The sequence below is a fragment of the Xenopus laevis genome, chromosome 9_10S, assembly GCF_017654675.1.
Source record: "Xenopus laevis strain J_2021 chromosome 9_10S, Xenopus_laevis_v10.1, whole genome shotgun sequence".
Classification (NCBI taxonomy): Eukaryota; Metazoa; Chordata; class Amphibia; order Anura; family Pipidae; genus Xenopus; species Xenopus laevis.
The window spans coordinates 33,048,553-33,070,492 of record NC_054388.1 but is presented as its reverse complement, the minus strand read 5'-3'; the positions used below and the strand labels follow the sequence as shown (position 1 = coordinate 33,070,492).

The following is a 21,940-nucleotide window of genomic DNA, read 5'->3' as shown; positions in this document are numbered from 1 at the left end:
CCACCTACATGGCCAGTTAGTGTTATTAGTGCCACCTACAAGGCCAGTTAGTTTACCCCTGGAATTGTGGAAAGCAAACTAAGTCCTGCCCTGTGGTCTTTAAGCCCCTGGCTCACAAATATATATGTGGGAATATTGAATAATGGCTGGGACTAAAACTATATTGAGCAACATGTCAATTAGGGAAGGGCGAATTTGACCCGTTTCGCCAAAAATTCGCCACTGGCGAAATGTCGCAGACGCCCATTAAAGTCTATGGGCGGCAAAAAAATTTCGTTGCGCGTCTTTTTTTTTTTTTTTTTTTGACACACACCGCCATAAAAGTATGTGCGTTATTTTTTTTGGCGAAACGAGGCAAAAAAATTTGCCAAACCCTAATGGAAAGATTATTACACAATAATTCCTAATGCTAGGCATGTTTATTTTCTGATATTTACTACTTTTGTTTTTATTGCAGCCCTTTTCTTATATATCATCCACACTAGTGCTGATGCTAGTGACAGTTGCTTTTAACAGTTGCTTTTGACAGTTGCTTTTGACAGTTGCTTTTGACAGTTGGTAGGATGAGTGGGACCCTAGATGTCAAATCATAGTTGGCATTTATAACTAAAGAGCGGCTTAATAAAAGTTCAAAAGTAGCAAGAAATATACAAGGAATATGAAATACACATTGCCTTAAAGTTACAACTCGTAGGGGATGCTGGGAATTGTAGTTCAGCTGTATCTAGAGAAGCACAGGTTTAGCTTTAGGGTCAGTGAGGTTTTGCTAGCAGTTACATAAAAAGGTTGAACTTGATGGACGTGTGTCTTTTTTCAGCCTCATCTACTTTGTAAAACATTTTACAGAAGTCAAATGCAGGATCCTTACCTTCCTCCAATTGACCCTAATTGGGTTGGGCAGGTTGTTGTTATTCTTCTGCCTTTTGATGTTAAAAAAGATTTTTCTTTCTTCTTCAAGTCGCTGAGAATTTGGTGAAAATCTCTAAAAAATCTCTAAAAATCGCTTTATGGGGAGAGAAAAAGAGAGGAGAAGTTGTGAGCTGAGCCCTCTCTGCCATATATATCTGTATATACTGGGTTTTCCCTTTCACAATTTTTCCCAATAGTACTGCACTACTGAATATGCTTGCCCCTCTATAAATAACCAGTCACACAAATCAGTAGCAGATTTAATAGAATGAAGCTGATTAGGAGAGATACAAAAGGTTGGCGCAATCAAGGACCCTGGACACCCCTGCCACCCAAGTGTTGGTCCTGGTTTCCAAATACACATGTAGGGGGGACTTTACAGAGTAATAGCTAAAAACCCTTTTTGGGTGTGGGTGATTGACATAGCAATGAATTGTTGTGATTGGGATTCTTATGTTGGCCATACACAGGCAGGCATACATACAATAGCAGGCAATGGGGGTCAATTTTGAGAGCTTTGGTACCAGGGGTAGTTTTGGGTGGTTTGTTCTCACTCCCCTATGCTTGTTTAAATCATGTGGGGCAAACCATCCCTAATTCCCCTTTTGTAATATGTCATCTCCCCCCCCCAGATTCTGTAGTAGTTCCACTTACCTCTGAATCCTGAACGGAAATAACTGCCATCCATACCTGAGCCCTCAAGTTAACTTCCCTGGCAACTTTCATCCAATCAGAGCTTCCCTGAGAGTGATGTCATACTGAGCTAAGTCATGGCACCCCAGTCACTGGCAGCCAATCATATGCTCAGGTACATTTGGGACATGTGACCAGTCAAACTTGTGCTTAATGAAACAGAATCAACCCCAAACCTAAGCAGCTTTAGAACCAGGGCCATCATGAAAACTCATGGGGCCCCTGACTAGACTCCCCAATCTCCACTGATGGTTGTCCTGCTTAGATCTCCTCTGTCTGGTGACCCACCAGCTGTTAACTGAACTACAACTCAGCTACTGCTTGTCACAGGGAATGCTGGGACTTGTAGTTTGGCAATGGATAGACAACTACAAGTATCATCACCAAGTCAGTCAGAAGTATTCTATTAGGAATTAGATTTTTTTATTTTAGTTTATATTCGATTTGCAGCTCTGTATGTTTGACTTTCAATAGGCTTCATGTTTCTAAGGCTCTCACCTCCTAGCAACCAGGGAATGGCTTAATAGTCATAGCTAGACATAGTATCCTTGGAAGTTTGCAGGTTTCCAGTTTATATGTAGCTGTGATCACATGGCGAGAGGGATTAGACTTGCAGCCACTGCATTTGCATTTTGATTCTCAGAGTCACTGGCCCCCAGTTTCCCTCAGTGCACTCTCATGTCTATATTTAGTGCTTTTGGTATTTGATGGGATGTACACTGGGCCCTCTTTTCTCCTGAGACTCCAGCGGGTCTGTTTCCCCTATTAACCCCCCCTGCCAGTAACATACAGCTTTATGGTAATGACACAGAGGGGGATTCTGTATCAGCCAATCACATGTGAGATACATGTGACACAGAACCAAGGCCACCATCATATCTCATGGGGTCCCTGAGTGGACTCCCCCCATTCCTACTAATGTTTCCCTGTCACCCCTTCAACCCTTTGGTTGACTTCTGTACTTTATTGGCTAGTATCTTGTCGCACATGGCTCCTTTTATAACCGAGCCATTTATTAATAAGAGGGATTTAAAGCATTGACAGATGTAAAGCCATGCACTTTAAACCCTCTGTGTTAATGTGTTAATGTGTTTCCTTGTCAGAGTGATCTATGGTCAGCAACAGAAAGATTTGTTATATCCATATTAATCTTCTCATCTGCTGCTTTATATGCCTTTTTAACAGGAAGGTTTGAGACACACATTAGAAGTATTTTTGTTTTGAAGTTACATTACATAGTTAAATTGTTTTGAAGTTAAATGACATAAATGCACAAGGCTGCAGGCTGAGTTATTCAAAGAACTCTTAGAATCTTTTAATGTATTATATGGGATTATATTCCCCTACTGTAAATTATAAAGTCACTGAGAAGCTCTGTGACCATATAAAGGCACATGGCTGCCGGATGAGTTATACATGGAACTCTGAGTATCACTTGTATTATAAGGAATAATGTACCCCTTGCTTTAAATTATAAGAATATTAGAAGTCATGAAGGTGTTCTATGACCACATAAAGGCACAAGGCTGCAAGATTTCACACTTGGGTCCCAGCATTTAACATGGTGAAAGGCTCTACTGCGTATTTCTGTATTGGCGTTTCAGACGAGAGGGGAGGGGGAGAATGGCTCTGCAGCAGCGCAGGTCTTTGTAATGCAGCTTGTACAGGAGTGTACACAAGACTATTGGTAATGTATTTGGGGGCCAGACAGGGTTACATACAATAGTCTGTAGCTGGCTTTACTAGTGAAAGAAAATACAAGAGGACTATCAAGAGGGGTTTAATCTTTCTTTATCCTTTATGGTTGAACAGTTACGCTTGCATCCATGGGTGGAGCTTCCTGTCAGACAGCTCAGAGCCCTGCCTCTAACCACAGAGCTGTCAGGTGACTGCGATGCCAGCAGGTGAATGGTCCAGAGCTGGGCCCCGGGGTAGGAATTGGTGGGTACACGTGTCAGGCTGAATGGTCGGCCCTCACACATTTTCACCTCACAAATCTGGCCCTCGTTGCAAAAAGTTTGGACACCCCTGGTCTAATCTTTTCTATACTTATTCAAGCTGATATCAATGTATGGATGGAACATGGCAGCAACTTAAGCCTTTGCCTGGTTGTTGTTGATCAGTGTAATACTCCCATTTAGACCAGGGCAACACCCACAATCTATATCTGGAGAACATCATTATTTAAGGTAGCATGCTAAGTCTGATTACCAACCATGCTTAAAGGAGAACGAAAGGCTAAAATTAAGTAAGCTTTATCAGAAAGGTCTATATAAATATATCAGTAAAAACTCAAAGTAATGCTGCTCTGAGTCCTCTGTCAAAAGCAACACTGCATTTCTTTCCTTATATTGTGTGCACATGGGCTTCTGTATCAGACTTTTTGTTTTCAGCTTAAACTTCCAGGGCTTGGGCTTGAGCATGCTCAGTTTGCTCCTCTCTCCCCCTCCCTCCTCCCCACCCTGCTGTAATCGGAGCCCAGAGCTATGAGTGAGACAGGGAGAGACTCTGGCAGGAAGTGATGTCACACCAAGCTAACATGGCAGCTGCTACCCTAAACAAACAGAGAGAGCTGTTTACTCTGGTATGGTAAAGCATTCTGCAGAATAAATATAGCTTACACTATTGTGGCTAATCTATTGCCAATAAACTGTCTGTAGCTTTCCTTCTCCTTTAATTTAACAAAGGCCCCGCACATTTCATATGAATAGTTTCCAGTATAAGTTCACCGTGATCACTGATTGTGTTTGTTGGAAAACATTTTCATGAGCGTTTGAGGTGGCATGGGTTATTGGTTTAGCCACCTGTGTTCAGATAAGGGCACTCTAAACTCTTCCTCATGTAGCTGGACCTGGCTGGAGGACCACAAGGCCAACATCCATATAATATTCCATCTAGAAATGGAGTGCGCAACAGTTGCCCATTTAACCAAAGCATTGCAGTAACTGTAACTGATTTAGCTTTCTTTTGACGATGTAGAATTTCCCAGGAGCATGACCAAGTTTGGGCACTGTCCTTCCTTCCCATAGGGATAAGAAAATTAGGTGGGAATTCCAGTTCTATAAGGCAGATTACAGACAGCCAACAATAAAAGATGGTTGTAATCAGAACAGTGTAGACAGGCAGTCAGCACAACGATTTTCACTCTTTCTTTGTGGGTGGTGCACACTTTCCAGTGGCCACTTTCCACTGGCACCACATGCAAAAACAACTTCAGGACAGCACCATCAAATATTTATATATAATAAAACGCCTTTATTTAGCTTCACAGGGGCATCACGGCAACGTTTCAGGCCACATGGCCTTTTCTCAAGCTTGAGAAAAGGCCATGTGGCCTGAAACGTTGCCGTGATGCCCCTGTGAAGCTAAATAAAGGTGTTTTGTTATATATAAATATTTGATGGTGCTGTCCTGAAGTTGTTTTTGCATGTAATCAGAACAATGTAAATGTCACCGTATTAATTAGGCCACTAATGAGTGGAACTAACAGGTCTGGATCTGCCAGGTCAACAGAATGCAATGTACACACCAACGTGATTATTTCTTCTATGTTATGTGGCTTTTCCGATAGGAGGCTGCAAATAAACCGTAGGACTGCTCTAAAGCAAATGGACGTGTGTTGTGTAACATGTCACACATCATTCACTCATTCTTCTTACCTAGTGAAATGTCCAGACAGGGGCTATTAAAATAATTCATATTATCCGTGATTAAACCTATAATCAAAGATTTATGTATCAAATGGCCTACCAGCACAGACATTACACAGAATCTAGTTCCAGTTTATGTAAAATACTTCTGTAATATTTTGTGCCATGTCAAGGAGTAGCGTTTCCAGACGAAAATCGCTGAGGGCAAAGATTGAATCAATATTCCTCATAGCAGAGTTCAGATGAAATGAGGGGCACTGATGGATTTAGAGATATCGGAATTGCAGCACGCACAGGGGCGGTACCTGATCTAAAATGGGATATTGTACATTTTTGAATTTCAGAATGATATTTTTATGCAAAAAGCATCAGGTCCTAAAATGACACTTAATCATTACCCACTTTTACATACACATTTACTGAGCTATTTTCTTTAATTGCTCCATCCCAAAATTGTGCCCAAGGCACACCCCTATGTTATCCCTACTTCTGTTTCTGTTTTACAGACAACTGTGCAGCCAGGGTTGCCAGGTTGGTGCGTTCCAGCCAAATTGGGCTACTTATTTATAGCCCAGGTGGGTATTGAAAGTACAAACTAGCCAAGGTACAGATTTGGGGTACTTTTGGGGCTTTGGCTGGTCTGTACTTTGAAAACCAGCCAAGTGGCCTTAATGTGCCACACCTGCATCTCCAATTTCATGTTGGATAATGTAGTTGTTTTAATCAATTTGCCAACTGCCAAGTTTAATGTCAGACTACAATACCCAGCATATAATGGGACTGAATTATGTAGAAGTCGGGCGTTACCAGATTTTGGGATCTGTACCCCAGTCTCCCGTCACCCTTAAGCATTCTTGCATTTTCTGGTTACTTTCCTCAATTTCAGAGAAGCCTAGGGGTCCAGTGGCCCCCTCTAGAGGAAGATTACCTGGTGATCTAGTGGGGGTGTGACAGGATGCCCGTTGCACCCACAGTGGGGACGCCCACCATGTCTGTCCTTCTGCACACCGATGCATGTTCTGTAAGACTGCCCCTGTGCTCTTCAAGGTTTGAGCATCGGTGCGCTTGTCATCGCGCCTTGGAGCGAAATTCAAATATTTAAAGGCGCAGGCGTCTTTTGTGCATTGCCAACGTAAAGGTTCTTATGGTTCCTGGGTGCTTTCTAGACTCCATGTGGTAAAATTCTGTGTTCAACCCTTGCCTGTCCCTGACTCTGATTGAGAATTGCTGCTGTGATTATGACCTTGGCCTGTGACCCCTACATTGCTCATGTTACCCATTTTAAACTCATTGGTTTGACCTGGCCTGTTCCTAGGCTTTGCTGACTGCTCCCTCGTTCCTTCCGTACACGTTTGGTTCCTGTGCTCGCACAGAACTCTCTCCCTTGCTCTCCCACAATAAGACCTTGTGGCATCAGAGTAGGGCTCCACACAAAGCCAAAGGCGGCTGCTATAGGCAGAGTGGGCCGAGACCGGGGCCTAGGAATTCGTTCTGGGTTTGGGATTCTGTACCTTACAGGCAGTAGGTGTTGTTGGAACACAGGATGTTCTCCCTTTGTATAACTACATTTGTACACAAAAACAAGAGATCCTCATAAATATATAGGACATTAAGACATTTTGTGCATTAAGCTAATGAAAAATGCCCTCCCTTTTAAACAAAACAAGGATTGTTTGTCCACTATATTGCAAATTTTTCATGCTGGCCTACTAAGTCATCCCTGGTCTGGCCAGTCCTACGCTCACTTTCATCTGATCATTAATTTCTAGTATTTCTTTGGGCAGTTTCTATAGTTTTACTTGCAATTTTTTTTCTAAGCTTAAAACAATATCATCTGTGTGTATAATATATATGGGGGATAAAGTCATGTCCCTGGTGCCATTTCACCTGCCTACATATGAATTTACGGTACCACAGACATTTATGATCATCAGTTTTTATTGCTTGTTACATTACAGACAAAGTTAGCACATTTTCTGGAATAACAAGCAGCCAAACAGTAACACAGACTCATGGGTCAGACTAGATTGTCATCATATGGAGAAAGTGGGTGCTTCAGATGTAGTTATAGCTCTAGGCCCAATTGTTCTCAGAAGCTTATGTAGTTCCTTCTTGGTGCAATTTGCTTCTCTTTACCAAGAGTGAGCTGCACTCCAATCTGTGCTTGGCTTACTCTTCTGAAAGGGAAATGCTCCTATTGTTTAGTGGTGATTAGGGAAAGCCTGTTTGTCTAACCCCTGTGGCAATGGGGGGGGGTGTTTTTGGCGCTCTGTGCCTGTGGCAATAATAAATACTGGGTCCCTTTGTGTTAGCTTGCATTATTGAAAAAAAAAGTTAGTAGTCTCTTAAGTATCAACCTGCTAATATATATACAGGTATGGGATACATTGGCTGGAAATTCGTTCGCCAGTTAATGGGCATCACACAGCTTGCAACTCGGTCTGAAGGGGCTGAATTTGATGCTTAATTCTGCCTGTGTATGGCTAACGTTTGTCGGTTACTGAGGGCTGACAAATTCTTCTAGTGAGTACCGCATTGGGATATTTATGGGGGCCCTCTTGTGACAGATCTGCATGTGATTAGGACTTTAGACTTAAAGGGGAAGGAAACCTAGTCGGCGCAAACCCCCCACCCCCTCCTGTTTGTTGCCCACCCTCTCTCCTCCCCCCTGGCCTACCCGTCCCGCTGGACGACATCTTCTTCCACGCGATCTTCTTCCTGCTGTGGACGGCGTTTTGGCGCATGCGCAGTAGGATCATTTCACCGGTACGGATCTACTGCGCATGCGCCAAAAGTCATGCGCAGTAGATCGTACCGGCGAAATGATCCTACTGCGCATGCGCCGTTCACAGCAGGAAGAAGATCGCGTGGAAGAAGATGTTGTCGGTGAACTCCCTGGACTGGACCTGCGCAGAAGGGTAAGTAACAAGTTAGGGGCATTTGCCCAGCGGGACGGGTAGGCCAGGGGGAGGAGGGAGGGTGGGCAACAAACGGGAGGGGGGTGGGGGGTTTGCGCCGACTAGGTTTCCTTCCCCTTTAAAGGTCATGGGAACTTCTGCATTGAAATCCGTTTTTAAAAAGAGCAAATGGATTTCTTTATATTTAATTTTGAAATCTGACATGGGGCTAGACATATTGTCAGTTTTCCAGGTGCCCCCAGTCATGTGACTTGTGCTCTGATAAACTTCAGTCACTCTTTACTGCAGCCCATCAGCAGACCAATGGGAAGGTAACCACATAACCACGCTCTGGTAGATATAAGAACAGCACTCAATAGTAAAAATCCATGTCCCACTACAACTCCTTCAGTTACATTGAGTAGGAGAAACAATAGCCTGTAGTGCAGCATTGGCTCTTTTCTGAAAGCACATGACCAGGCAAAATGACCTGAGATGGCTGCCTACACACCAATATTAAACTATAAAAAAATATACTTGTTGGGTTAGGAATCAAAGTTAACATGGTAGAGAGAATTATTTAAAGGATAATTTCGAATTAAAAACTACACCATAAAAATCATGGCAGAATTCTTTTAAGCCTCATCGGTCCGATCATTTTGCTGGTCATAGTGTGCAAATATCTGCTTATTTAGCTACCATGTTAAAGAAGCAGATATTCAATTTATGGACAGCTTCACTTTAATAGACATTACTGACAGCATAGTGACACATGATATCCTTTCTAGCTGAAAACCACTATTATTTATGGATTATTGGTGTCATTATTGCTAACTGATATATCCTATTTGTTTGCTTAAACCTCCCACTAGGGGCACTCTTGCTTTGGACACTTCAGATTGCAGCCATATGTCAACTTCTGCTCATATTCCTGTTTACAAAAATGCATATTAATAAAAGACAAACAACGGGTAATAGAACTGGAGAGGGGGGTCCCATTAACTTTTTTTTGATACTGAATAATCAGTGTATAAACTCTCATTATTTCACACTCTGTTGAAATTGTTGACACTGTTTATATGGAGAAATGCTGGGGGGGGGGGGGTTTCCAATAAAGATCCCATTCATTCCTGTCCAGTATGGCTAAGATAGGAACTAATGACAGCTCAGTGGGTGTTTGAGTGGGAGGACAAGATAATGTCCCCTGATTTTTCAGTCTTGGTATTCTTGTATTACACACGGGCAGACCATCAATAACCAGCTGGTTATACTTCTACCAGCCCCTGTGTCAGACATTAACAGGGCTCCCCCGTCTCAAACTAACCAAAACATCTTGCCCCCATCTGTTTCTTGGAGACAGCTATAGTGGCAGAAAAAAGAATGGACAGAGGAACGAGAGAGTGGGTGGATGAAAGGGAGGTGGACTGAGGCTGAATGAACAAGATGGAGTGGTCTGTTATCATGAAATGATGGTGTTACACTACAAGAGGCAACACTACAAGGGGTTCTAAGGGGCTGTTTTAATAATCACGAGAACTAATTAATATGGAACAATTAGGAGGACTCTATAAACAACAATTGAATATATAGAGAGAATTTCTATAAAGCCAATGATTAGAGCAATAATAGGGTTGAAGGGTAGGATGGAGCAATAGGCAGAATTATAGGGAGGGTTTTAATTGGAGGGAGTTGAATGGAGCAATAGGAGGAGTTAATTGGAGGATTAACATTAAGGGGTTATATAAAGCCTCAGAAAAAGAAATTGGCTAATTTCCAGTGACTTCAATGTGGTTTGTGAATTTTTCACTGTTTTGGGGTTTCGCAAATTTTTCAACGAAATTGGGCAGATTCGCCAATCACTACTAATCTGGCCTCGAGTGAAACCTGCATAAATCCTAATTAATTTCATCCCTAATTGTTTATTGCTACAGGTTCCTAAAACCCATATTGGTGCTTGGCATGCCACTTGCTTTGCCCTGTGCTCTCCATTGCTCATCTTGCCTGCACCTCCCTGAGCCAGGGAACTTCTTTCACAAGAGTTAGAAAATAAATTATCACCTTTCTTACATTTACTGTACTGCTGCCTGACAATGTCTTAGTCAAATTTAACTATGGAAGAGGATGAGAAAAGCTCTGGCCAAGGGGGGTACAAGAGACCTTTAGAAAAGCATAAACTGTAAAAACCTCTAATATGAAAGAAAACAACATACACTGCATGCATTGTTTAAAATTGTAAATGTAATGCTAGTTAGCAAATGTGTAACATGCTTCAAACATTATATTAAACCCAAAATATGAGTAAAAATGAAAAAACTGCCATTTTCAAGCAAAACTTTTAACTAAATGTTTACAGCAAATCAGCAGGCCTGAGGATTAATATGTACAAAATGCTAGTGCAAGTATGGGACTTTTTATCCAGAGTGCTCTGGACCTGGAGTTTTGCATATAATAGGTCTTTCCATAATTTGGATCTTCATACCTTAAGTCTACTAGAAAATCATGAAACATTAAAAAAACCCTATAGACTGGTTTTGCCTCCAATAAAGATGAATTATATCTTCGTTTGGATCACGTACAAGCTATTGTTTTATTATTACATAGAAAAAGGAAAACACTTTTAAAAATCTGGATTATTTGGATAAAAATCTAGTCTATCGGAGATGGCTTTTCCCTAATTCTAAGCCTTCTGGATAATGAATTTCTGGATAATGCATCCCATAGCTGTACTTGCCAAAAAAAACCAAAAACAATTTTTCCAGTTAAAACAAATGCAATCAGGCAACATGGTGCAACCCCATCTCTTGATTTTTCATATAAAAATGTATGATTACTTGTATGCATAGCAGAGACTACTCCATCTCCACTGCACTAGGACTGAATCCAATGATTAACCAAGTCCTTACTGAATGTAAAACATTATGAAAGACGCATTAAAAAAGAAAAGCATAAACAAACTGGATATTTTGGTAAGAACCAACACAGATGAATTTAATTTAACTTCATCTTCCCTTTAAAGGAGAACTAAATCATTACTAAAGAAGTAGCTAGAAATGTTGTACATTATGTTTTGGCTTCTGTACCAGCCCAAGGCAACCACAGCCCTTTAGCAGTAAAGATCTGTGTCTCCAAAGATGCCCCAGTAGCTCCCCATCTTCTTTTCTGCTGATTCACTGCACATGCTCAGTGCTGCTGTCACTTCCTGAGCTTAGGGACCCACTCACAATATACAGTACACATAGAATTGAAATGTCCCAATATAAGGCTGATTAGTAATTAATACATGTCAGCACAAAAACCATTGCAATTAGCATCAGAATTGAATAATCAGCCCTGTAGCATCAGCTTATATTACAGACCAACTTTATTTTCTGCTTGATAATTTGAAACAACCTCTAAGTTTAGCTTCTCAACAGCTTCTGCCCACTGAGCATGTGAGTGTCACAGACACTTTCCAAGATGGTGACCCCCTGTTACACGTTTGAAATCCTGGATCATTGCTGCTATTGAGAAACTGAACCTCTAGGCTGGTGCATTAAGGATATTATATAAAATATGTTAAAGTTTAGTTCACATTTAATTGTAGTTTGCAGAAAGAATATTAAAGGCAAGTAAATCATTTTGTTTTGAGCCAAGTTGGTTTATCAGTTGTGTAATTTATATGCAGTTTGTACACAAACCCAATGATACCCATAAAATGATTTAAACAGTTAATATGTAATAAAAGAAACATCAAACATCAGCCTTGCCTGTTTTGTGCTTGTAGGGTACTGCCAGTACAAATAGTAATAGGAATATGAGAAAGTGTTAATGCTTGTTCCAAATACAAAAACTAAGCTTGCATTACTTGGATATTTGATGTGTTTTTGTTTCTTCTTTTGTAAATAAAATCCATCATTGCAGTCCTTACCTGTCTGCCAACAAGCACATATATGATTGGATTGAGGCAGCAGTTGGTGTATGCAATACTAGTTAAGAGTGGAATAAGTGTATAAATATTGTGCATTAATGGAAAGTTCCGAGTATTAAAAGCTGTTATATAAGTAATTTCTGCTATGACCAGTGGTGTCCAGGTCAAGAAGAAAATCAAGATGACTGCCATAACAATTCTGTACAGCTTTGAAGACTTCAGTGTGTGCGATTTATTGACCTGCCAGGCAATAATTATGTTGGACAATATGATTGTACATAAGGGTATGAAGTAGCCAATTAATATAAAAGGGACTATAAGACCCTCTATCAAAGGTTTCATTTGAAGAAATGTTTTGTCACAATCGCTTGTGTTTTCAGGAGACAGGCAAAGTTCTGGATTGGGAGGTAGGTCAAGTATAGTGCCAACCCTGTTAAAATGAATGTCCCTTTTAACAAGTCTGTGTCTAGTATTGATTTGCTTAATGTTCGCTAACCCACATTCTGTTTTGTCACCACTCTTATGCTCATTAGTCAAAAATATGACAGGCAAACTAAATAGAAAGGCAGTTACCCAAATCACAGCACAGGTCAAGTGGCTGACACGTCTGGAGAAAACTTTAAGGTGCCATATCGGTTTTGCCACAGACAAAACACGGTCAATATTTAGAGCTGTTATAATAAATATACTGCTGTACATATTGCAAGTTGACATAAAATGATACAGTTTACATATGAGTGATCCGTAGAGCCAGTCTTGCTTTAACACAGAAGCTGCATAGAGAGGCAAGATCAGCAGAAAAAGGAAGTCTGCTACAGCTAGGTTCAAAAACCAGATTTTGCATTTCTGTTGTTGCATGATGACTGCTGAAATTAGGATCACCCCAGCGTTGCCTATTAACCCAATGATACAGGTCAGCACATACACAATGAAACTGGCATACTGGATCACTGTCGGACTGCTGGTGTTGGTAGAAGCATTGATAAAGTTCTCCAGCTCGTCCATCAAATCCACGTTTTCGACATCCATCTTTTAGTCTTGTTTATTAAATCCTGGAAAGTAAAATTGATCGTTACTTTTCAAGACAATTAGAATCTGAAACATGATAAAGTCACCTCAGTCCCCCATAATATAAAATACTATATAGTGGTAGATCTTATGTAGAATGCTGGTTAAAATTATGCCTTGTACGCACCTGTAGCTCTGCCTTTGTCCATATAAGGCTGATACATCGATATGAAATATTAGAGACAGGCAGTTGCAGGTTAAAGGAGAATTCAACCCTTAACTATTAAAAAAACCCTACCCCCTTACGTAGACCCTCTCCTTCCTCTCCCCAGCCTAGCTGCTAACCATGGGAAATGCCCCTAACTTTTTACTTCCCCCTCCGTGCAGATTCAAGGATCGCAGTTCACGGCAGCCATCTTCATGGTCTTGGTGTCTTCTTCCAGCGCTTCAGCAATTTCCTTCTATATTGGCACATGCGCAGTTGTTGCGAACCGGGAAATTGCTCCAACTGCGCATTTGCTGATTCACCGGTCTCAGATTACCGAAGACCCTGAAGATACTGCGATACCTGAATCTGCAGTGAATCTAATATCATTAATGCAGTGTATAAGAAAACTTGTAATATAAAATGCAGACATCATAAAATTGATCTTACATGTTAAAATTTTAAATGAATGCATTAATTAAGTGATTATCTGAAAAACTGTTTATATCCACAAGATGTCACCAGTGAACCTTATAAGCTTGTGTTACAGTGTCCTTAAACATCAATTTGTTACAAAACCCTAAAAGGGAAGAAAAAGAAACAAAATAGTAACAAGTTTGCATCTGTAATATATAATAATTTCCTCCCAATGTAAATAAAACATAAAATAATTTCCAAAGAAGAATATACAAAGTACTGTGTCCAATATTAGAGCAACTATATGTGTATATTATGTACTGCTCTCATTCAAGTCAGGAAACAACTTAAAGGTGGCCATACACGGAGAGATCCGCCTGTTGGCGATGTCGACAAATGAGCAGATCTCTCCCCGATATGCCCACCTTGAGGTGGGCAATATCGGGCTGATCCGATCGTGAGCCCTAGGGCCCAACGATTGGATCCTAACAAATTGTAACGGGCGGTCGGAAGATCTCGATCAGGGAAGCCAGTCGGGAGGGCCCCAGCTGCCGACTCGGTCTGTCAGCAGCTTTTATCGTCCTGTGTATGGTCACCTTTAGTTGACCTGCCCATTCGTACCTTTGGGCATGACACAATTTAACTTGTGAATCCAAAATGCCTCCCATCTTACTAGCATTTTTTCTATATTAGCTCCCCTTGTCTGAGTCTGTATTTGTTCAATCAGCATACATCTACACAAAAAGGCATCATGTTTGGCCACAGGCTGTTGTGCAATATCTTGTTTGCGATCGCCCTAATTTATAACCCTATCAGGGTCTAAGGCTACCCTGATGCTCGCTTGATGCATGCCTATTTCTTTTAATTGACTCACTGTTTTGCCACAATAAAGTAACCCACAGGGGCATTTAATTATATATACAACCATTGTAGTCTCACAGGTCATCCGCTGTCTGACTTCATATCTCCATATATGGGTGTGTGAAGTGTGTCCCTAAGATCAGGGTCCCACACATTATATATCGTTTGCATCTGTTTACACCATGTTGCACATTAGAGCCAATCATACCTCTTTTCATTACATATCTATTCCTTGGATCAGAGGGACTCTTTTGTTGTTATTTTAAATTCTTTGAACAGGAGTAGCTAAATTTTGTTTTTTTGCTCAATTTATCCTATAACTGCTCATCTGTCTGGATCATATCCCAATATTATCTGCTTTACCTATGTACTGTTTGAATTGTACTGACTCACACAGTAAATATCTCCTTTATGTAAGTCCTTGCCTCACTCTTTCATTTTAGTACTCGTGTCAACAACAAATTACGATCTAACCCCATTGCCCAATCCCTAGCAGTTATTACCAACTATATAACTCCCAGGTACTGCCGATCAGGCCTACCAAAGGGGCCAATACTGCAAAAAAATTAATCTTAAAGCATAATGTATAAATTAAAATTAATTTATCAAATTTATATCTGGCCAAAATTAGCTTTAATTTTAAATCTTACTGCACAGTACAGTTTCATATATCATTAGAAAGGGCAGCAGAATTATTTTTTGTTCTCTTTATTTTATCTGTAAGAAAGAGGAATAAACATATGTTGGACAAACAATACGGCAGTGAAACAATGAATTAAGGAACAGAAGTCAGATATTAGAAATAACAATGAAAATTCTCCCACTGACACTTCTGGACGTCTGGACTTAAAACCACAACCAATCCCAACTCAAATGGTTAGTTCTTGAAGTGGTGCGTAAACCTCAGAGACGTGGCAATATAAAAGAACTACTCCTCCAAAGGGAGGCAGTGTGGATAAAGAGGTTAAATAGCTTGGTTCTTACCAGTCTAAATGAATATTGGAGCATTGCATAATTTTTGTGATATCTTATGCTTGTTCCTCTTTTTTACAGATAAAGTAAACGTAGGAAAAAAAAATTCTGCACAGTATATATATTGTGACAACTAGACCTGTAGGGGTACCTGGGTCAGTGTCTTGGGGCCGCTTTCCACAGTCTTTTAGGGTAAAAACAGTCACAGTAGTCGCTCCTCTTAAAGGCAAGTGCCTGCAGTTTATTCTGTTACACAGTCTTTAGTAACAAGCACACAAAGAAATCAAAACAAGGAAAAATAAACCCTTGCACCAGAGCGCTGGCTAAACACAGTTGGCAGCCTAACTACAGTTGGGTGGCTTTCCCAACACCAACTTAAAACAAAAGAATCAAAATATAACAAAACTTTGGTAATCAGTACCTTCCTTGTGCTGTGCAGCTTCTGCTCTCACTCTCAGGTGGGAGGGGTCCCTCCTCCCAAGATCAGTCAGGTACTTTAGCTGCAGCAATTACCTTGCAGCTTTGGTCTTTATTAATTAATCCATGTTCCAGGGTGTTGTATTATATAACACCCTGGGAGAAACATATCGCCCATCTATAACTAACCCAGCTGCTTTGTTACAATATATATATATATATATATATATATATATATATATATATATATATATATATACAGGGCCGGCCTTAGGCCAATTGGGCCCAATTGGGCCCCGCACCTCTGGGGGCCCCGCACTGCCCCTTTCCTTTCTATTTTGTGCCTGTATGCCCTTATTTTCCTAAATACTTGCTATGTCAGTAGCCAGCAACACTTTGTCTAGGGGCCCCGCCAACATGGTCCCAATTGGGCCCCACATTTGATAGGACCAGCCCTGTATATATATAGACAAATACAAGAGTCCTCTGCACTCAACCCATTATCAATATATTTAAAACAAACAATCCCTGTTTTGTTTAAAGGGTAAGGCATTTTTCAGTAGCAGTATGCACAAATTGTCTCTGTCTTAAATATATTGATAATGGGTTGAGTGCAGAGGACTCTTGTATTTGTCTATATGTATTTTGTGGTCACAGCCTCATTGGTTTTAAAAATTAGTGGTGAGCACAACTTTCCCTTGTTTGTTATAGTTATACAGGAGCAGTGACCAGCTCCATGTTGTAGCTCCCACCCTTCCCAGCTATGGTCAGGTGATCCCACCGGTGTCTTATAAAAGGGCAGCCAAGTTTGGGAGTTGCACCCCCGCCTAATGGTTTTAAAAATTTGTGGTGAGCACAACTTTCCCTTGTTATATATATATATATTAAATTATATAACATTATGGTCACTAATACCCAGGGATTCATTTACTTGCACATTTGCTATATGTTTTTGGTCATTAGAGATCACTAGATCCTGGTTGGCTCCTCAACAACTTGTGCCATAAAATTGTTATGCAACAAGTTTAAAAACTTCCATTAAACTCGGACACAAAGTTTTAGGGGCGGCATGCTGCCTGGCCGCTGGCTGAAGAGTACCAGTGCTCTGGTGTTTGAACTATGCCGGAGGTGTGGTCGGTGGGCGCTAGGACTGTGCCTAGGGGTACCTGCAATACAAATCCGGCCCTGATTAAACTGTGCTGCCAGTAATGTTGCTCCAGTCAATATCTGGGTAATTAAAATCACCCATTAGCATTACTTTCCCCAAACTAGCAGCCTTTTCTATTTGCATCAGGAGCTTTGCCTCCTCCTCACTTATATTAGGGGGTCTATAGCATACTCCAATTAATTTGCTGTTTTCTTTATAATCGGGGAAGAGCTCCACCCATTTGTCTTCAGCCCTTTAATTTTCTAACATCACCGCCTCCTTTATATTAGCTTTTAAATCCTGACAGACATACCCCTCCATCTTTTCTATTGCCTCAGTCCCTCTGAAACAAAGTATAGCTGCCGATAATAACTGCCCAGTTGTGCAACTCATAAAATGTGCTCTTAAGTCAGATGTTATATGTCCTCCAAAAGATAGTCTTTGAATTTATTTTGAGGGAGATAGAGATTCTCTCTATTATTATTAACATGTATTTATATAGCTCCAACATATTGTAAAGCAAATGTGTTTATACAACTAAATCACATGAATAACATACATACTGTACATAGAACATATGGAACCACTACCAGTACAAAAGGTGAGGAAGGCCCTGTGCAAAAGTGCTTAAAGGGAAGGGAATAAGACACAAGGTCTGGGAGTGGGGTGAGAGATGTAGTACTGAGAGAAGATCAGTATTAAGTGGGTGAGAGATGTAGTACTGTATGTGGTATTGCATTTGGTAGTTAAACAGATGAGGGTGTTTTAAGAGATCTTTTGAAAGCAGAAAGGTTGGGAGAAAGTCGGACAGACCATGGGAGAGAATTCCAGAGGAGGTGTGCAGCCCTTGCAAAGTCTTGACTGTGAGCATGTGAGGAGGTAATGAGAGAAGAGTTGAGTAGCAGGTCAGTAGAGGAGTATTGTAAGTGGTTGGATGGTTATATAGAGATGAGTTCATAGATGTAAGGTGGGGCAGAGTTATGAAGTGCTTTGCATATCAGGGTCATTCATTTGAATTCTATTCTGAAAGGTACCAGAAACCAGTGCAGGGATTGGCAGAGTGGCATGGCAGAGGAGGAGCGGTTGCTGTGGTTTATGAGCCTTGCGGCAGTGTTCATTATGCACTGGAGAGGTGACAATATCTGGCGGGTAAGGCCAATTGAAAGAGAGTTACAGTAGTCTTTACGTGATATGACAAGAGAGTGAATAAGAATTTTGGCGGCATACCTTAGGTGGAAGTGACATGATTTAATAAGTGACTGGATATGAGGAGTGAAGGACAGCGGAGAATCTAGGATAACCCCAAGGCACTGGGCCTGGGGAGATGGGGTGATAGTGGAATTAATAGCTATGATAGATACTTTAGGGTGTTAGTTGGAGGAAAGAGAACCATTTACGTTTTAGAGAGGTTACATTTAAGTTAACATTGCAACATCCAAGTAGAGATAGTGGACAGGTAGGAGGAGACCAGAGTTAGGATTTCTGGGTTGAGATCAGGAGAGATGGATTTGAGTATGATCAGCATAGAGGTGGTAGTGGAAAGGAAATGTAGGAAGTATAGTGGGAGAATAATAAGGAGCCCAAAACAGAGCCTTGAGGAACCCCAACAGAAAGAGGAAGGAGAGAAGATTATTCTCCATTGTAGGAGACACTGAAAGAACGATTAGTGAGGTAAAAGGAGAACCAGGACAGGGCAGTGTCACGAAGGCCAATTGAAAGGAGAGATAGACTAAGTTAGAATGGAATTTGTAAGTTTGTAGTTTACATGAAGAAGAGGAGTTACCTGGAACAGCCAAACAGCTTACTTTATAAATGTCATGCATGGAGAGGAAAGTAGAGAGGCTGAGATTTCTATAGCTTTGTTACTTGATGGAGGAGGTGGCAAAAAATGTTTTATGAAGCATGAAAGTGCAAAAATGAGAAAGAATAAAGCATTTTTGGAGTAGCAATCTAGCAGGAACGAACGAGACAGTTTTTTTCTTGTCCCAGCTGGTTCACTATTGATTGCAAGGGAATCCAGTTCCTTGAGCCCTGTCAATGCCTTGTCCAATTGCCTTGTACTGTATAACTGCCATTTCCAAGCACTTGTGAAATATTAGGGCAAAGTATAGACTCCAGAACCAAGTTTGGAAGCTATAAAAATATCTTGCTCACTGAGGAGTGGACACATATTTGTGTTTGAGATATTTATCAAAAGCACTAAATCAGAGTAGGAATAACTGACAAAAGTTATTGGAATTTACAGATACAAGTATTGATATGAACGGAATTACCAGAATAAGCAGTATACAGGAGTTGCAATAGAGTGGTGGATATGGCAGTATACGGAAAAGAAGAATTACCAGAATAAGCAGTTGCAATAGAGTCGTGTATATAGCAGTATACGGATAAGCAGACTTACCAGTATATAGCAGTATATGGATAATCAGAATTACCTGTAGGAATGATGAGAGATAGTAGTTAGTTCCATGGAACTGCTTTGTATATGTCAGGCTTTGCTGGGATTCGAGCCAGGGACCTTTGGGTTTCTCACTCAATGCCTTAACCACTTAGCCAGGTGAGCAGCCTACAAGGTACCTCGCTATCTGTTATCTGGCATTTGTAGCCCTAGCCCAGCAGCAGCCTGGTTGGTGGTTTGGAGTCAGCCAATCAGGGCTGACTCTGCCCTATTTAACACCGGCCCTCCTCACACTCCTTGCCTGAGCATTGGCTTTCATAGTACTTTGGCATCGCCCCTAGCCAGGTTTCTAGCTCAAGCCCTTTTCCCTTGACTTTACCTTGCCTTCTGGAGCACTGTAGTTTGCCCTTAGCTCTGGCTCCGTGCTTTTGTCTTACTCCTGTACCTGCTTGGTTTTCTTGTTCCTTCCTTGTACCTTTCCCTGCCTTGTCCTTACCTGACCTTGCCTTGCCTGTTCCTGTCCTTCCTTGTACATTGAACCCTGTCTTATATCTTCCCTCGACTTGCTCTGTCTTATCCAGTCCTCTCCTGCTATCCAGTCCTCTACTGCTCCCGCACTGTCCAATCCTTCCAGTCTGCTCCTGTCCTGATTCATCGCCCTCTCCATCCTGTTTCCTACCCAGCCTGCTGATGTTGTCCCATTATGATCTACATACTGAAAAGCATTGTTAGCATTCGGTTTCATGGAAAATATTACTTCAATATTACACTGATTTTCAAGAAAATGTATATTGCTATATTTAACAAAGAACTATTTCTTATGTAACAATAATATGATAAATATCTGAATTCAAAGAAAGAAACAGGAGGGTAATTTAGTCAAGCTGTTTGCTCGCAAGGTCTTGAGATCTAGTGATCACCAGCTAAAGCTCTACTGGCAGATCCAATATACTTTGTGGGCAGCCCAGCTCTAGAGGTATTCAGAGATGGCATTTGAAATGTAAGAAGCAGTAAGAAAAAAAGGTTTAAGGGGGGTAACAACAGTGGTGGGGTGCGACCAGGTGGTGGCTCTGAGAGGAATGGAGGAGTTCGCCAGGAATGTTTAGAGTCAGAAGAAGGTGGCTTTGGAAGTCATGAGAAGGAGTTTATTCTATGCTTTATGGAAAGCAACAATAAGGATTTTAGGAGTGGTGGGGCCTGTTCTCAGATGAGAGAAGGAGGATTCTAGCAGCAACATTTAATACAGACTGTAGTGAGGAGAGGTGTGAATTGGGGAGGCCATTTATCGGTTTTATAAGTTTTTTTAATTTGATTTTTGTGATTTTATTGCACTTTTAGTCCTGCATTATTGTTCACTGTATGTTTCTTTGCACACTGCAGTTTGGAGTAGCAAGACATATTTATTCCTGTTGGATTCTTCTGAATTTGCACTTACCGAAAAGCCATATGACTTTCTGGGCTCTTTGTACAGTTAGGGGGTCCGACTATATATAATACACATATTGAAGGCTTTATTTGCAGAAGGTGAATTGGAAGCTAAGGCAGCTAAAAAAAATCTATGCTTATTGGGCATCAACACAGTCAAATAGTTAGCCGCTCCAAACTTACCCCCCGTGGGTTTTCTCCTCCACTTGCTCCACTCCAGGACCGGGTGCTCAGCCACCAGTGCTTCAGCTGTAGTAGATAAAACACAGATAAAAACAGATAGGCGTCACTCTGGATAAAATGAAAAGAGAATATATTCTAACAATGGATGGATCCACATGGCCACATGATATATAATATATGTGGCCCTTATTGGGCATCAAACTGTTCAGTAGACCTCTGGTGTTTATCTTTGTATGTAACAAATTGGGTGCGATACTTGACTCAATTTGCGATCGTTTTAGGTGAAAAAGTTTATAAAAACTGCAAAATTAAGCAAAGCTTTGTCATTTGGATTTGAAAGAAAGCTATACTTATTTTGCATTCGTCGGAATGTTTACTTTACAAAACTACATGGTTTTTTAAAGTAAGCCTAACATTAGTGGAATTTTGGCCTTGAAATCAGAAGTATGCAGATTTCTGGTGTGGTGCTTTGGAAATTTGGAAGTGTACTGCTGGGAGTTATTGACCTATACAAGTAAAAATCTCCATAGCTGACTGCTGAGATGAGCAGGTTTTCACATACATGGACAGCTTTAGTTAGAAGGAGGATTCAGGGCAGACAGTTGTTGGTTTGCATTCACATACCTCCCAACATTTTGGAAATAAATAGAGGGACAGTTTTGGGGCCACACCCCCTAACTACCATGTTCATTTTACAAAATTTGGCAGGTTATGAAAGTTTGAACATATATATTTTTTTCAGTTATTACAGTTTTGCTAATAAAGGTGAATTGCCTGTTAAGCTGTGAGTCTAACTTTTCCCAAGGGACCTGTTATCTTAAATTTTTACAATTACTTATTTACTTATTTAG

At 40.8% G+C, this 21,940-nt stretch overlaps 1 protein-coding gene across 3 annotated transcripts; it reads right to left on the bottom strand.

Annotated features, from left to right (window-relative positions):
• Positions 1–11,595: 11,595 nt before the first annotated feature.
• LOC108702745 (chemokine-like receptor 1) lies at positions 11,596–21,155 on the bottom strand. 3 transcript variants are annotated; one of them, XM_041578808.1, is made up of 3 exons: positions 21,090–21,155; positions 19,485–19,518; positions 11,596–13,108 (listed from the first exon to the last, which is right to left on the bottom strand). In XM_041578808.1, exon 3 carries the CDS (start codon positions 13,083–13,085, stop codon positions 11,979–11,981), a length of 1,107 nt encoding a protein of 368 aa, XP_041434742.1. In that variant the 5' UTR covers positions 13,086–13,108; positions 19,485–19,518; positions 21,090–21,155; the 3' UTR covers positions 11,596–11,978. The 3 variants fall into 3 exon arrangements, with proteins under 3 accessions (XP_041434742.1, XP_018093880.1, XP_018093881.1); XM_018238391.2 differs by lacking the exons at positions 19,485–19,518; positions 21,090–21,155 and adding exons at positions 13,800–13,849; positions 15,941–16,001; XM_018238392.2 differs by lacking the exons at positions 19,485–19,518; positions 21,090–21,155 and adding an exon at positions 15,941–15,984.
• Positions 21,156–21,940: the final 785 nt, after the last annotated feature.